Source organism: Trichosurus vulpecula, chromosome 2 (genome assembly GCF_011100635.1).
Source record: "Trichosurus vulpecula isolate mTriVul1 chromosome 2, mTriVul1.pri, whole genome shotgun sequence".
In the NCBI taxonomy this organism is placed as follows: Eukaryota; Metazoa; Chordata; class Mammalia; order Diprotodontia; family Phalangeridae; genus Trichosurus; species Trichosurus vulpecula.
Window position 1 is genome coordinate 51805216 of NC_050574.1, and position 15694 is coordinate 51820909.

Here is a 15694-nt window from a genome sequence, read left to right on the forward strand (position 1 = left end):
CTAGTTCTGCTATTCTGTGTTCTAAAGGCCCTGACAGCTTTAAGAGTCTGCCATTTCCCCAGAAAACATGAGGGGTGTTTTTTACTCCTGAAAGGCCCAGGGCTCCTCCAGTCCAGCCTAGGCCTCCATCCCTCTGGCTGGCCCGAAAGAAGACAGGAAACACTACTGCTGATTCCAACTTACTAACTCCTACAGCTAAGTCAGCCTACCAGACTAGGAAATGAAAAAGGACAGTTCAGTTGCTCCCCTCCCCCAAGGAAGCAAGCAAGAGGCCCCAAGCCAAGCCCGGCCTTAAATAATCTAAGTAATAAAAATTGCCAATTGAGAAAGCAGGAGGCAGTATCTTCAGTGCAGGGGCTCCTCTCTGGATGGCTGGTTGCATTTGCTCATCAGGAAGTCTGAGCACGTGCCAGCCATTGGGTTTTAGAAGGACGAGAGCGCTGAGCAAGCACTTTTCAGAAGGAGGGCTCCAGGACCAGCCACTATGGAGGAGCTGGCCCCTTCCTCAAATCCCTCTCCAATTCTCCTCTCCAGAAATGGCCCCCACATCTTCCTCTGGGATCCTCTTGCCAAAGGGGTTTTGTTCCAAAGTCATAATCCCAGGCAGGTGTTCTGCAATCAACATACAGCTGTTTGGCAATTGGGAGGGAGCATGGCCGATGATCAGAATGATGGAGCTGGAGTCTGCAAAACCTACCCTCGGATCCTACCTCTGCTAAGTCATTTAGCTGTGTGACCTCAGCCGAATCATTTCCTTTCTGCACCTCAGTCTCCACAACACAGAGATAATAACGCCAGTACTTCCTACCTCACAGCATCATTCGAGGATTAAAAGAAATACTATATGTTAAAGTACGATATAATTGCCAGTTATTATTGTCATGCCTCAATTTAATTCAACAAAATACTTACCGGGTGTAAGCCTGATGTTCCTTTAGGGTTTGTCATAGCCAGGGGAAGGGGATGGCAGAGAAAGGTGTTTATGTTTTTCTTTTGTTTAGATGAGGGCCTGGACACCAAACCCTGCAGACAACCAGGTAACTCATGAGGATGTTACAGAAATGGAAATGCACTATCTGGGGATTCACCATTTGGTCAGAGTAATGATGAGAAAGAGAGGGAGAAATGGCTGCTATCTACCCACCAGGAAAGCTGGGGAGGTATCAGTCCCTATAAGGCCCCCTCTAGCTTTGATATCCTATGTTCTAACGTTCCATGACCTAAGACCCCTTCTAGCTTGGACATCCTATGTTCTAACATTCCATGACCTAAGAGCCCTTCTAGCTTGGACATCCTATGTTCTAATGTTCCATGGCCTAAGACCCCTTCTAGCTTGGACATCCTATGTTCTAACATTCACCTAAGGCCCCTTCTAGCTATGACATCCTATGTTTTAACATTCCATGACCTAAGGCCCCTTCTAGCTATGACATCCTATGTTTTAAAGTTCCATGACCTAAGGCCCCTTCTAGCTATGACATCCTATGTTCTAACGTTCCATGATCTAAGGCTCCTTCTTGCTTTGACAACCTATGTTCTAAGGGACCTCCCAACACATACAATTTTGTATGCTAAGGGTCTTTCCAATTCTGATATTTTATGTTCTAAGGGCCCTCCCAGAGCTGACATTCTACATTCTAGAATTCCAAGTTCTCTGGTTCCTTCCTGTTCTGACATTCTATGGTTCTCTGACAATGAGACTCTTCAAAAGTACAAAAGGAAGAATTTCAGAGCTTGAAGGGACCTGAAGAGATTCTTTGGAGTAGTCCTTTAACTCCACGCAAGAAAGGCATTGTCCCCATTTTCCAAAACTAAAACCAAAATGCCTTTCTCGCTCACCTCCTGGACACAGTGTTAGCCAGAAGCTGCAGGAGACACAGAGATTAAATGGGAAATAGCAAAGAGATACAAAAGTAAAGCCGTGGAGCTCAGTGTCTGTCCTCAATGAGCTTGTGACTGGAAATGGGGAAGGGAACCAGATAAATCTTCCACAGGGTTAAGTGTGAAGTCACTGTGTGTGACACAAGTGTGATGCAATGAGTTCTAAAATTGGTAGCCAGAGGACCCGAGTTCAAATCTCATTTCTGCTACTGATCTGTAGGGCCTTGAACAAGTCACAACCTCTCCGGGCCTCAGCTTCCTCATTGCTAAAATGAGAGGATTGGCCTAAAAGACATCTAGGGTCTTCCTTTCAGCTCCAAATCCAGAAACCAAGGAATCAGAAAGAGCTAATACACCCCCAGATCATGGAAATTTGATGTCTGATTCAGGCAGAATCTATACCATGGAGAGAGTATTGGACCTGAAGTCAAGAAGATCTGAGTTCAAATCTCTACTATGTGACCCTGAGCAAGTCAATTAATCTCCATTTGCATCAGTTTCCTTATCTGTAAAATAGGGATATTTAATGCCACCAACTTCCCGGGATTATTGTGAAAAATCAAGTTAGATAAACATGTAAAGCCCTTTGCAAACCTTAGAAGTACTATATAAATGCTAGCGCTTATTAGCTATTACTCTTAGAAATTCAGGTGCAGAGCTAGAGATGTGGGAGTCGTCCCTATCCTTCCAGAAGTGGGACTGAAATCACAGCAGTCCATAAGCGACCCGGCATTCAAAACAAAGATCAGAGGCCATGGACCTTTGGAACACAATCACAGTTCATGGGCGGAGAGGGAAGAACCAAAGGGAACAGAGTTAGGGTCATCAGGAAGGCAGGAGGATCAGAATGATGTCACCCATGGTGTCCAGCATAACAGAGACTCACAATGGTGAGCTAGGAAAAAGATCGTTGGGATTGACCAGGAAATTTAAGCATTTAAAAAAATTTATATTTATGATAGTACTGAACCTTGAATCTTTGGAAATGGTGATCACTGGTAGAGATGCCTATTGTTTTTGTATTTACCCAATGACAGGTACAAATTAGCCATGTACTTCCTCCCAGTAACCTGGCAAAGGTGTATCACAACTGACAACAAAGGAAGAGACATACCCCTCTGAAGGCGGGTACCAATTTGTAGATTACCTCAATGACAGGGTATGTTTTCCTCGCCCCCCACCCCAAGCTATTCTGCTCCCAGATTACAAAACTGCCCATTGTGGACTAAATGGTTTTTCTGGATTTATTCAACTTCTCTCTCTCAGACCCAAACTCAGTAAGATGAGCCTAGTACCGGGCCATGGCTGAGCAGTCTCTCCAACCCTGCCTGTCCCCTGGAAAACACTATAAGACCCAAGGCATAAATAGAGGGGAAAAGAAAGGCATGGGAGAGGAATGGACTAGGAGAAACAGAGATTCAAAAGGAAACAAACCAAGAGACAGAGCTCTTCTGACATTCTGTGTTCCAAGACCCTTCCCTGCTCTCACATTCTGGGTTCTAAGGGCCCTCCCAGTTCCAACATTCTGAATTCTAAGGTTCCTCCCAGCTATGACATCATGTATTCTAAGGGCCCTCCCAGCTCTGACATCCTGGGTTCTAAGGGCCCTCTCAGCTCTGACATTCTATGACCTAACATTCTCTATTCTAGCATGCCAAGTGTCTTGCTTGTGCCACTATAGTTCAAAGAACTTTCCCAGTTTCGACATCCTAAGTTAGAAGACTGTCCAACTCTGACATTACATGATTCCATAAAGTGTGACTCTTAGAATCAGAGAACATAGAACTTTGTGTTGCTGGCCCTTGGGAGTTCTTGATTCACCAAGCCCTAGACCAGACCCTAGTCTCCAGTCTACAAGAATACTATATGACCTTGGGCCAACCGCTTTCCCTTTGGGGCCTCAGTTCACAATACGTAAAAAGAAGATTTAATTGTCCTCTAAGGTTTCTTTGAATTCTGGTACTCAAGAAGCCCCCTCCCAGCTACCTTAGCCAACTGCAAGGGAAGAGAAAGAGGGGCTTCTGTTGATACACCTCTCAGCTAAAGAGCTCCCCACTGAACCATGGCCTGGCTTGGTTGGGGGAAACACTGGAGGCCTGGCTACATACTATTTCCAAATATCCATTTCCATCTTTCAAAAAGTGACAACAGGAAGGTTTTGTTCACCTAGTAGTCGCCTGCCAGCTCCTGAAGGAGTCACGCCAAAGATGCCAGTGCCCCAGGAGAATGGGTTAGCCCCCTATGATACACCTACTTCTCAGTCCCTCTGGACCTTAACAATCCCCTTCAAGGACTGGACTCATCGATGGTCCCCCTCAGCCTCTAAATGCGAGAAATTCCTTTCTCGATCAAGTCAACAAAGTATTCAGGTTATAGGTAGGGAGACGGGAAATTTCATTAGATAAAGCATCATGTCCTCATGGAGTTTATAATCAAGACCTTCCCTATTAACTAAGAAGGGAGGCCTGAATAGGCAAGCATGAGGCCTCATCAGGCACTACACCAAGCCAAGTTTGAGTCCAAGCTCGGCCACTGACCACCGTGGGACAGCTTGGGAAAAATCACTTCTCCCTCTCTGGGTCTCAAGTCTCCTCTCCTGAAAAATGGGGACAATTATACGTGCTTTGCCAGACCCCTGGGGCCCCAGCCCGGACAGAGGCTCTTAGAGTTATGTGATGTACATCATTACTGTTACCCAGGAGTCTAGCTGTTACCAGGTGCATGATAAACTCGACTGTCTCCTGTTCAAATTTATGGCCAGAGAAATGGAGTCACAAGCTAACTCTAGCTGGGCAGCAGAAGAGGCCATTCGCTCCAGGTTGCCAAGGCAGGTGGGGTGCTAGCCAAAGAAGCCCCAGGGGACAAGAGCCCCCCCACCAAGTTCTCAGATCTCAGATCTCAATCACCCAATCATGGCAGAGGGAATTAACTTCATGGTTTCTAGCTTCGTGACAACCATCTACCCTCCTTTTGTACTTGAGAAGCTACAGAGAGAAACCACATCCTGCCCCCTGAGCCAAGAATGAAGAAGCTTGTACCCAGCAGGGGAGAGCACACCACCAGATAGGTATCAGGAGGTCTGGGTGAGAGTCCTCATTGTGTGACCAAAGGAGCCTTAAGCATGTCACCATCTCTCTGGGCCTCAACATGTGGGAAATGGGGAGGTTAGAGGAGAGCTCTCTAAGCGTCTTCCCAGCTTTGATGTTCTCTGTTCTAAAGGCCCCCCTACATTCTAGCAGAATGTCAGAGCTGGGAGGGCCCTTAGAACACGGACATTCCGTGTTCTAAGGGCCCTCCCAGCTCTGACATTCTGTGTTCTAAGGGCCCTCCCAGCTCTGACATTCTATGTTCTAAGGGCCCTCCCAGCTCTGACATCCTGTGTTCTAAAAGCCCCCGACCCCCCAGCTCTCACATTCTGTGTTCTAAGGGCCCTCCCAGCTCTGACATTCTGTGTTCTAAGGGCCCTCCCAGCTCTGACATTCTGTGTTCTAAGGGCCCTCCCAGCTCTGACATTCTATGTTCTAAGGGCCCTCCCAGCTCTGACATCCTGTGTTCTAAAAGCCACCCCCCCCCGCTCTGATATTCTGTGTTCTAAGGGCCCTCCCAGCTCTGACATTCTATGTTCTAAGGGCCCTCCCAGCTCTGACATCCTGTGTTCTAAAAGCCCCCCCCAGCTCTCACATTCTGTGTTCTAAGGGCCCTCCCAGCTCTGACATTCTATGTTCTAAGGGCCCTCCCAGCTCTGACATTCTGTGTTCTAAGGGCCCCCCCAGCTCTGACATCCTGTGTTCTAAGGGCCTTCCCAGCTCTGACATTCTGTGACCTGAGGTTCCTCCCAGCTCTAACATTCAGTGATCTAAGTTTCCTCCCAGCTCTGATATCCTGTGTTCTAAGTTCTTTATAAGTTCTGACATTTTATGAATTTCATGAGTTCCTTCTCCCTGCACAGCATCTTTTCCCAGTTCTCCTTTCCCATCTCCCAATCCATCCCACCATCCCTCAAATTCCTATTTGAGATCCTGATTATTTGGAAAGATCCCTATTATGGTTCACTTTACAAAGCACTCTATCATTACAATACTTAGTACATGAATTACTGTCCTATTTCACAGATTATGGATGTCTTGCCCCAAGTCTCATGGCCAAGAGGGGCAGAGTCCAGGCCACATCCAGGGTCACAGGATTGAGGGCAGAGATGTTAGAAGCAGCCAAGTCACTTTTCCCTACTTTAGTGCCCTTGGTCCTCTGCCTTGAAAGGCAGCAGAGTGTAGTGGATGGGGCATTTGCACAGGTAGGCAGGAAGAGTTGGTTTAAATCCAGACTCTAGACACTCATTATGTGGCCTTGGGCAAGTCATCTGTCCTCCACGGGCCTCAGTTTCTTCATCTCTAAAAGGCAAGGGTTGGGCTCGATGGTCCCTCCTACCTCTAAATCTATAACTCTATGATTTTCCCATTAAAGGTATCAAGAGAGAAGGAAAGAGGTCAGGTAAGTGCCTGACTAGTCTGGCTGTTCCAATCAGGGCAGAAAGAAACCAGTAGATGCCACACATTCCAACCCGAAAGAATCCAAGCGTCAGCTTCCTTCTCTTCTTTGGGACTCGGAGCCCTCCTCCCCCTCTTCCTCAGCCTTGACCTTTTTCAAACCCTCCCAAATGTTTTCCCAGAAGAGAAAAGCAGCCAGGCTGAGAGACAGGGAGCACAGTCCCCAAGTGAATGCAGAGGCAAATAGCTGAAGCATGCAACAGTGGGGAGAAGGAGGAAAACAAGGTCCAGAGGCACTATTCATCCACTGAGGAATCAGAGGAATGGATCAGCCTTCTTTGAAGCTGAGAAGTAAGTCATTCCCCTCCATGATCCCTGCCAGCACCATCCCTGGCGCCTAGAACACAACAAACAGAGAATGGCAGAGTTGGAAGAGCCCTCACTGCTAATGAGCTGGAGGGACTCTGGGCATAGCCCTTCTTTTTCCCTGGGTCTCAGAGATGAAGCCAGTATTCAAACCTGGGTCTCCTGATGCAAAGCCCGGGAGTCTTTCCACTACACCATGAGAAGAAGCAGTGCATGGGCATCATGGAATAGTAAACTGGAAGGGCTGCCTCTGATCATCTAATGTAGCCCCTGTGATTTGCCAAGGGAGGGCACTGAGGCCCACAGGGGCTGAAACAACATGCCCAAGGTCCACTAAGCAGCAGAGACTCATGTCAAGTCCAGGCTCTTACCTCCCCCCGAGCCTGCCAGAGCTGTCCAGAGACAAGGCCATCCAAGGGTGACTGGTCTGGCCTCTGCCTCTCCATCCATCCTCAGGGGAGAGCCACAATATAACGTCTCTTCTGTCACCAAGGGCCTCTTCTCCAAAATCAACAGTGAGGACTTTGAGACCCCAGTGGCAGCGGCTTAATAGGGATGAAAGAGTTGGAAACAGGAAGATCTGCAGGCATGGGAGAAAAGTGACCCAGTCCCTTAACCCTCAGTCGAGAGAATGCTAACAAGGCATCTCCATCTCAACCATCCTTGTGACCCCAGCATGATGAATATCATTCTCCCCATTTGGCAAGGGAAAGAAACTGAAGTCCACTGAGACGAAGTGACTTGTTGAAAGGGCACACTGCAAATCAGTGGCAGAACTGGGCCTTGGACACAGGTTTTGCAGTGGTATAACAAACAATTATAAGGATAGGGACTGGCCTTGTGATATTGTTATAGGAGACACCAGGTAAGGAGCTTCCACTAAAAATGTAGGTTGGCAAGGGCATCGAGGTGGCACACTATATAGAGCAATGACCCTGGAGTCAGGAAGACTTGAGTTCAAATCCAGCCTCAGACACTTACTAGGTGTGTGACCCTGGGCAAGTCACTTAACCCCAATTGCCTCCCCAAAAACAAACAAAAAAAGAATGTAGATTGGCATCTTCTCTGTTACAGTCTTAAAGAAGGGCTTAGAGAAATGTGATGTTAAATGAGGACCAAGGTCACATAGCGAGGTCTTCCTGGCTTTGAGAGCAGCTCACTACGCCACACTGCCATGATGATGATGAAAGTGCTCTGTAAAGTGCTTTAATCCAAATGTTTTATGTAGATTATCCCATTAGACTATAGGAACAACCTTGTGAGGTAGGTGTTATCATTTCCCTTGCTTTACAGAAAAGGAAGTTGAGGCTGGGAGAAATTAAGTGACTTGCCCAGGGTCACCACCAGGCAGAGCCTGAACCTGGGTTTCCCTAGCTCTAAGTTTGACACTCACTCCTCTCTCTGGAGTCAGGCCTCATTTAAAGCCCATTTCTGCTACTTAGTAATTGTACTCTGGGCAAATGACTTCCCCTCTCTAAAGAAACTGACAGTTTTCTCCTTTGTAAAATTAGGAGGTTGGGCTAAATGACTCCAAAGATTCCTTCTAGCTTTGAATCTAATGATCCTGTGACTCCCAAACCAAGGACTCTTATTAAGATATCAGCCTGTTCCAGCTTCCTAATAGTCAAATCCGTTGAATGGGGGAAGAGATGAATTTTAGGGGATATACTACTCATGGAGCCTGGAGGGTGGGGGGACAGGCTGGGTTCAGAGAAGCCAGACTGTGGGACTCAGTGTCTCCCAGAGGTCAATGAGACCAGCCCCATCCTCATTCCTACGGCTGGGCCGAGGAAATTGTTCCTGAGAATATCTCTCCCAGCTTCTGTGTCTGCAGGACTTCCCCAGGTTTAGTCCAATCCCAGATTTACAATACAATAAACATGCGCTAAGTGCCTACTGTGTGTACAGAAAACTGTGGTTCTGACAGAGGGGAGATTTTTTTTTTAAATCAGTAAGACATGACCCCTACATATCCCTACCTTCATGGAACTTAGAATCTAGTAGGAATTGAGACATAAACACCTATAACGCCAATATTCAATATTATAAAACCAGTGCATTATACAGGTGTAAACCAAGTGTTAGACAAAGTCTGAGGGGCATGTGTCATTACCAGCTGCCTAATTTAGTCCAACCTTCTCATCTGACAGATGGGGAAACTGAGACCTAGAGGGGAGAGGCAACTTGCCAGATGTCATCTAGTTAAGTTAGTGCCAAAGCCAAGGCTAAAAACCAGGTCTCTTGACCTAGGTCCAGCCTTCTTTCTAAAGAAAAATTGGGGGAATCCACTATCGACTTTCAACGCCTTTCCCCATCCCCGCCAGCCCCTCCATCCAGCTGGTCCTGCCTTGGATTTGATACATGGGTGTTTAGAACATACCTTTATGGGGACATGTCCGTTAGAATATAAGTTTTTCTCTTTGTACCCTAGTGATTAGCACAGTACCAGGCCCACATGAAACACTTAAAAAAGTGCTTCTTGACTGGCTGATACCTGTAAAGCTCAAATGAGCTAAATACGTAAGGCATGCATTTGCAAACCTTGTGTTAGTATTATCACCACCACCCTCATCGTCATCATATATATCCAATTTCATTCAAAGTACACTCTTTCCAAATCTCCCAGTGGAAAGCCCCAGCTCCTTTTAACCCAGTTTGGGCTACTCTGGCCCTGGTACGTGGGGGTTTCTTTTTTCTGAGCTGGCAGAGGGTGCAGGAAATGTTTGTTTTGGTTTCCAAATCTATGCTCAGCGACCTTGTCAATGTTATGGTTTCGATGACCACATTTTTCTAGTAATTTCTAGAATAAAGGATGGTGCCTCATGCAGAACTGCTCCAGCTCTGATTTGAGAAAGTCCCCAAATGGGGGGAGGAGAAACCAAGGACCTGAGCAGGGCAGTCCTCAGAGCTAGGAGAAGCTCCCCCTCCCCCTAATCACAGACTCGGGGAACTCAAAGAGATGCCGGGGTGATCCCAAGCACAGTCCCCAGAGAAATCCAACCGAAGGTAGAGGCTTGCAGACCTGGACATGTTCATCCCTCCTGCCAACCTGTCACTGGACTTTGTAACTACCACCCTTCCCATCCACCCCCTAAATCCTGCCAAATCTCTAGGATAGAACCCCAAGCAATGACCGATAGTATGAACCTTTCTGTCAGAAAGAAACACACTAGTCATACAGTCCTAGAACATCAGAGCAGAACTACCTCTCAGAACACTGAATGTCAGAGCTAGGACAGGCCTTGGGACATAGACCGTCAGAGACAGCAAGGATCTTAGAACATACAATGACAGAATTGGAAAGAGTAACAATGTTAAATCAGTAAGAAACCTTAGACCGTAGAATGTTCTAATTTAAAAAGACCTTAGAAATCATCAAATCCAAATCTCTCCATGGGGAAAAAAGGAAACAGGTCCAGGGAAGTAGGCTGTAAGCTCCTTAAAGGCATCACTTTTCCTTATCATATGTCCAGCTCTTTCTACAGTGCCTTGTCTATGGTGCTTTTAATTCATGCTCACTGGGTCGAGTTGGCCCAAAGATGCACATACAGCATGGCAGTCCCCAAGTGCAGGGCCTCTCAGCTTGCCTGAATGTAAGGACCTGAGCTTACATCAGAGAAAAATAATTTCCAATGCCTAGACACAAACTGTCCTGGACAATGATGACATAGCCAAGAGATGCAATGTCCTCATAAGAGACCCAACCAGAGACACTTGGGCAGACATAAATGCAGACTTCGGAGATACCCTCACACTTGGCTCCCAGAAAGTATAAACCAGTCAGAAGTCAGAATCTGGAATAGGACTTCTGAAGAGTCAGATTCAATGGGATCAAGACCACTGACCCAACCCAAGGCCTTGACCCAGCCTCCAGCCAGCTCATCGCAGGCCTCAGTATCCCCAAAGCACCTGGCCCCATGCCTTGCACTCTTGGGAAAACTGGACTGATCTCTTGACTATCAGGGGTTCCCTGATACCCCTGGGAGAACTCAAGCAAGCTGGTTGACACCTTTGCTTTGGAAGAATCAACGGGGAAACTCCTCTAAAAAGGTCATCCCCCAATAAACAAAAAATAAAATAAAATAAAGCAGTAAGACACGATTGTCTTGGGGGAGAGGAAAAAGACAAGAGACATGGAAGGCTCCCGTTTCCCTCTCCTTGCCCAGCAGCACCCACGTCTCAAGCATTCCAAGCCCATGCCAGGGGTTGACATCATCCCCACTCTCTGGGTGCGAGTGTGTTGTAATGTTGCTCAGTGCCCCTTGTAAGACTGAACACAGTTCCTTCTAACTCCTTGGTGCCCAGTCCAAAGAAAACACACACAACAAAGCCCCGAAACAACAGAAGCTGGTAGCGTGATGACACCGTGGCACTGTGATCCACAACAGTGAGGCTGCCACCAAATTCATCCCTCCCCAGTGAGGTCTAGGACCTGTTTCCCTGTTGCCCACCCACCACCAATTCAGTGGTGACTTCTTCTCCAAGGTGGTTGGGGAGACCAGACCATACCCAAGTTCTCCAAATACCTGGAGAAGGGGGGGGTAAGGATGGTGGGAGGAAGAGAGACAGGAAAGAAGGGCTGGAATCCTACTCCCTATAAACTACTAAGGTGTCCCTGGCTTACTTAGCCCAACCTCTCCAGACTGCAGGGAAGAGGTTCCCTGGGCTCAGGCCCCTTTTGGAGAAGTGAAGGATGCTCACTGAGGGTTTGGGGGAATAACCCAGCCCAACTATGACATTCTTAGTAGTAGCAGGAAGAGAGACTTTCTGCAGTCTCACCCCAGAGACCGGATAAAAATGGGGTATGGTGCTCCCTCCCTCGCAGACTCAAGTGCAGAGGCCTGGGCCTCAGCACACCTCTTTTTTACATAAATCAGAAAAGTTAAAGAGCTTCTCCGAGAGGAATGGGTCTCACTGAAGGCCTTTGATCAGGGCATCCCCAAAGCCATATGGCACTGTGACCACATATAACCACTGTAACCCAAGACCAGCAAGGGCTTCTCTCATTAGTTGTTCTGGTGAGGGGGAGGGGATGGGGGACTAGAGGGGGCTCCAAAATGCATAGGATGAAGAAGATGAAGGAGGGGGAACAAAGGAGAGAAATCTCTGCTTTTATCCAGCAGACAATCTTTATGGGCAGCAAAGGACAGGCAGCCAGACAGAACTGTCAACTGGCTCCAAGCAGGAAGTAACCTCAGTTCTCCTCTTCACTCCCCCACCCCAAGCTGAGGCTGTAATGGGCTACAGAGGCCAGTAGCAAGCAGGGCAGGGCAGTCCTGCAGAACTGGGATACCCATCCTCTGAAGTCAATCTGCCCCGCTACTTGGGAGAGAGGGGGCCCCAATGCATTTATCCCCCATGCCCCCCTATTTCTACCAGAGTAAGTTTTTGTCCTCACTGAATGCCGGGATTGTGAGGCCAAGGCCAACACATATGGAAAGGTTTAAAGAGCTTTGTCTGAAGGGATCCTTTAAAGCAGTCCACGTTTCCCAAGGCCATACTTGTGCACTGTTAATGGAGGAGGCTTTTTAGGCCTAGTCAGCTAGCCGGGAAATCATCCCGTCCAGGCTTCAGCTCAACTCCTCAAGGAATGGAGAGGCTCACACACCCACCCAGGCCTGGGACGCTAGGTCAGGGTGATGGTAGAGCTGGGGAGAGAAGTGTTAACCCCTCGATTTTAACCCACTTAGCATCACCCTTGTTTTAAAGGATGTCTGCTTTGTCCAGTGCCTGTTAAACACATAGTAAGCGCTTAACAATACAAGCTTTTTATCAGAGAACGGTTAAAGTCACAGCTGTGGCAGCTGTCCTGGGGAGGGGGCAGTTGATAAGCACTCCTACTATGTGCCAGGCACCGTGCTGAACCCTGGGGCTATAAAGAAAGGCAAAAGCTGGACCCAGCTCTCCAGGAGCTCCCGGACAAGGGGTGGAGGGGCTGGGGGGGGGCATATCACCCTCCCCCATTTGGGGTGGGGAGGGAAGGGGGCAGAGGCATTCGCGACATGACTCACTTCTTCTTGTACTCGTCCCGCTCCCGCTTCACCTTGGCCAGTACGTTGTACAGGGCCCGGATCTCGGGGGTGATGGTGTCGATCTGCACGCCCACGCCGTCGGGGTGCACCCAGGACACGCCGGGGCCCTGCACCGTCTCCACGCCGCCACCGCCCGTGCGCCGGACCTGCGTGTAGCTCCAGATAGTGCCGGGCAGGCGGCTGTAGTGCTGCGGGTGCGAGCCGCAGGCGCCCGGGGGCACGTTGCCGTTGGCGCCGAGCGGCGGCGGCGGCGGCGGCTGCTGGGCGTGCGGGCCGGCTGCGCGGGCTAGGGCCAGGGCGAGTTCGGGGCCCGTCTGCACCGCCTGCTCGCGGGAGAAGGTCTTGTAGCGCAGCCGGCGCTCGCGCTCGCTCTGCTGCTGCTCTAGCTGCTTCTCCAGCAGCCGGTTGCGCCGCTCCAGCTCGTGCACCTTGGCCAGGAAGCAGCGGAAGCGCACGTTGAGCCCCTTCAGCAGGTAGATGTTGGAGCCCAGGTCGTCCCGCAGCGCCGCGGTCACGGGCGACGGCCCGGGCCCCGCGCCGCCGCCGCCCGCTCCTCCGCCGCCCGGGCCGCCGCCGCCGCCCGGGGGGCAGCCGAAGGCCAGCGCCATCTCGCCGAACAGCAGCGAGTTCATCATGCGCCGGCTGCGGGGCTCGGGGACCCCGCGTCGCGGCTCCAGGGCCGGCTCCAGGTGCGGCTCCAGCTCGGCAGTGGGCTCCCGGCGAGGCCGGGCCAGCGGGGATGCCGGGTCCAGGGCCAGGAGGGGCTGCGCGCGGGCGCCGGGAGCCTGCGGGAAGAGCGCTGCGCCGAGATGCTCCCGCCCAGATGTGGCCGAGCGAAGACGGAGGCCGGACACCCGGGGGCCGCCGCCGCCGCCGCCGCCGCCGCCGCCGCTGCTGCTGCTGCTACGAGGAGGGGGCAGGGCGCGGAACTGCGGCTCCGGCGGGGGCCACTCCCGGGGCTGTCACCGACACTGTGGAGGCGCCGCCGCGGCCGCACGGGAAGGGGTTTCGCTCGGCCCCGCCCCCTCCCGCAGCGAGCCCCGCCCTCTGCAGAACCAGGCCCCGCCTCTCCTTTGCGGGCCCCGCCCGGCTCCCGGCCTCCCGCTGCGGTTCTCCCGGGCTTCACGCTCTGCCGGCCCTTTCCAGGCCCTAGGCCGACGCCCCCTCCCGCCCTCAGTGCCAGAAGCCACGCCTATAGTTTAAATAATGCCTCGAAGCCACGCCCATTCAATGACCCCGCAGTGCATAGCCCCACCCACTCCCCCTCCCTCCCCGCGGCGGTCCGCAGAGTCCGTCCCGCCCCCTGTTGGCCTGGCCCCGCCCCCCTCGCTCTCCCGGCCAGTCGCCTGCTTCCAGTTTTTCTGCCCGGGGACACAGACCGCAAAGCTGCGTCTTGGACCCCGCCAGCCTTGGCGGCCCCAGGGGCGGCTCGCAAGGCTCTCTTAAAGGGACCGACCACCTAAAATCACCGGATGATCTACTTAATTCTCCCCAGGGTCCCTAGCTCCCATGGAAAGCTCTCACTTCCTCCCAGCAAATGGAAAAAAAAAAATTCTTGTAGCTGCAGAGGCTTCTACCCAGGAAGTCTCAGCACGTGATTTCATTCATTCATTCAGCAGATATGTATTAAGCGCCTAGTGGGTGTAGGACCCTGCGGCTGGCCCAGGCAGCTTCCACCAGCCCGGCTTCTGCAATGCTTCTCTAGCCCGGCTGCCCAATGTGGGGGAAGACTCTGCAGAGGCTTGGCCACTGCTTCCCCCACCTCACACCCAGCTGCTCTTCTGGGCCGGATGCAAGCAGAATTAGGGCATCTGCACTGCCTCCCTTCCTCCCTGCACGCGCACACGCATGCACACGCACGCACACATTCCCTTTTGGCTTAAAAAGCCCGCTCGTGCCGTCCCACCCCGGGCTGCGCACCAGACACTCCCTCCACCTGGTCCAGATATACCGGCCCAGGATAGCAGTTGCCTCTGTTTTTGGCCAGGCGATTGGTGCCTTGCATCTCTGGCCGGGGGCACGGGAAGCGGGGGCGAAGTGCAGGCCTGGCTTCAGATCCAGGGACTTCAATCAGACATCCCTCCCCCTGGTGTGACACAGGCTGGCAGTGTCTGAAGTGTGTCTCCGCTCAGGCTGAAGACTTAAATAATCAGCCAGCCCTGGCAGAGATACTGGGCCCATGAAGAGAGAGCGCGGGGCTCCTCTCCCGGCTGTTGCTTAACATTGATTCAATTCGATTCGATAAACATTTACTAAATCCCTAGGCCCAGAGAGGGTTGGAGCTGGAAGGAATCTTCCAAGCTAGGATGTTAGAACCTCGGATGTCAGAGCTGGAGAGAGCCTTAGATTGAACACGGAATGTACGGGCTAGGCAAGAGCTCAGAACACAATATGAGATTCTCTTATTGTACAGATGGGGAAACTGAGGCCTATGTGCTTGCTAACTTCTCCTGATGCAGGGGAGCCCTGAAGGGGAGAAGAGCCGGAGCTCTTGCTCACTTCCTATCACATTCCTCACAGGGGCTGTTCTAAGCCTTTTTCACATTCCTCAGGGTCCCAGACCCACCCCCACCTCCCTCACTCCCAACAGATGACTTCTCCCTCCCCTTTTCATGAGACCATCTGGCCTTGAGTTCTCTAAGCTTCCCTCCCCTGCTCAAGTCCACCTGTTACCACACCCTCCTCAAGGCCCCAGAATTCCTCTCTCTCTTTCTAGATGGAGTCAGCAGCACATTCTCAGGATAATGAGAAAAGTGGCCTTTGTTGGAAATTAAAGTTTATGCTGGAGAAACCAAGGTGATGAGGTTGGAAAAAGTAGCATAGAGCCAAACTGTAATAGAATGCCAGGATGAGGAGTTTGCTGGGAAGATCCCTAGACAATAGAATGTCAGACCTGGGAGAGCCCTTAGTGTCAAGAGCTGGAAAAGACCT

The 15694-nt window shown here is 50.8% G+C and overlaps 1 protein-coding gene across 1 annotated transcript in view; it reads right to left on the reverse strand.

Moving 5' to 3' along the window:
• IFFO2 (intermediate filament family orphan 2) overlaps nt 1-13398 on the reverse strand; it is a 56572-nt gene extending 43174 nt beyond the window's left edge. The window contains exon 1 of the mRNA XM_036746946.1: nt 12743-13398. Coding sequence (XP_036602841.1) covers nt 12743-13398 — 656 coding nt within the window. The remainder of the gene's footprint in view (nt 1-12742) is intronic.
• Between the last annotated feature and the right edge of the window lie 2296 nt (nt 13399-15694).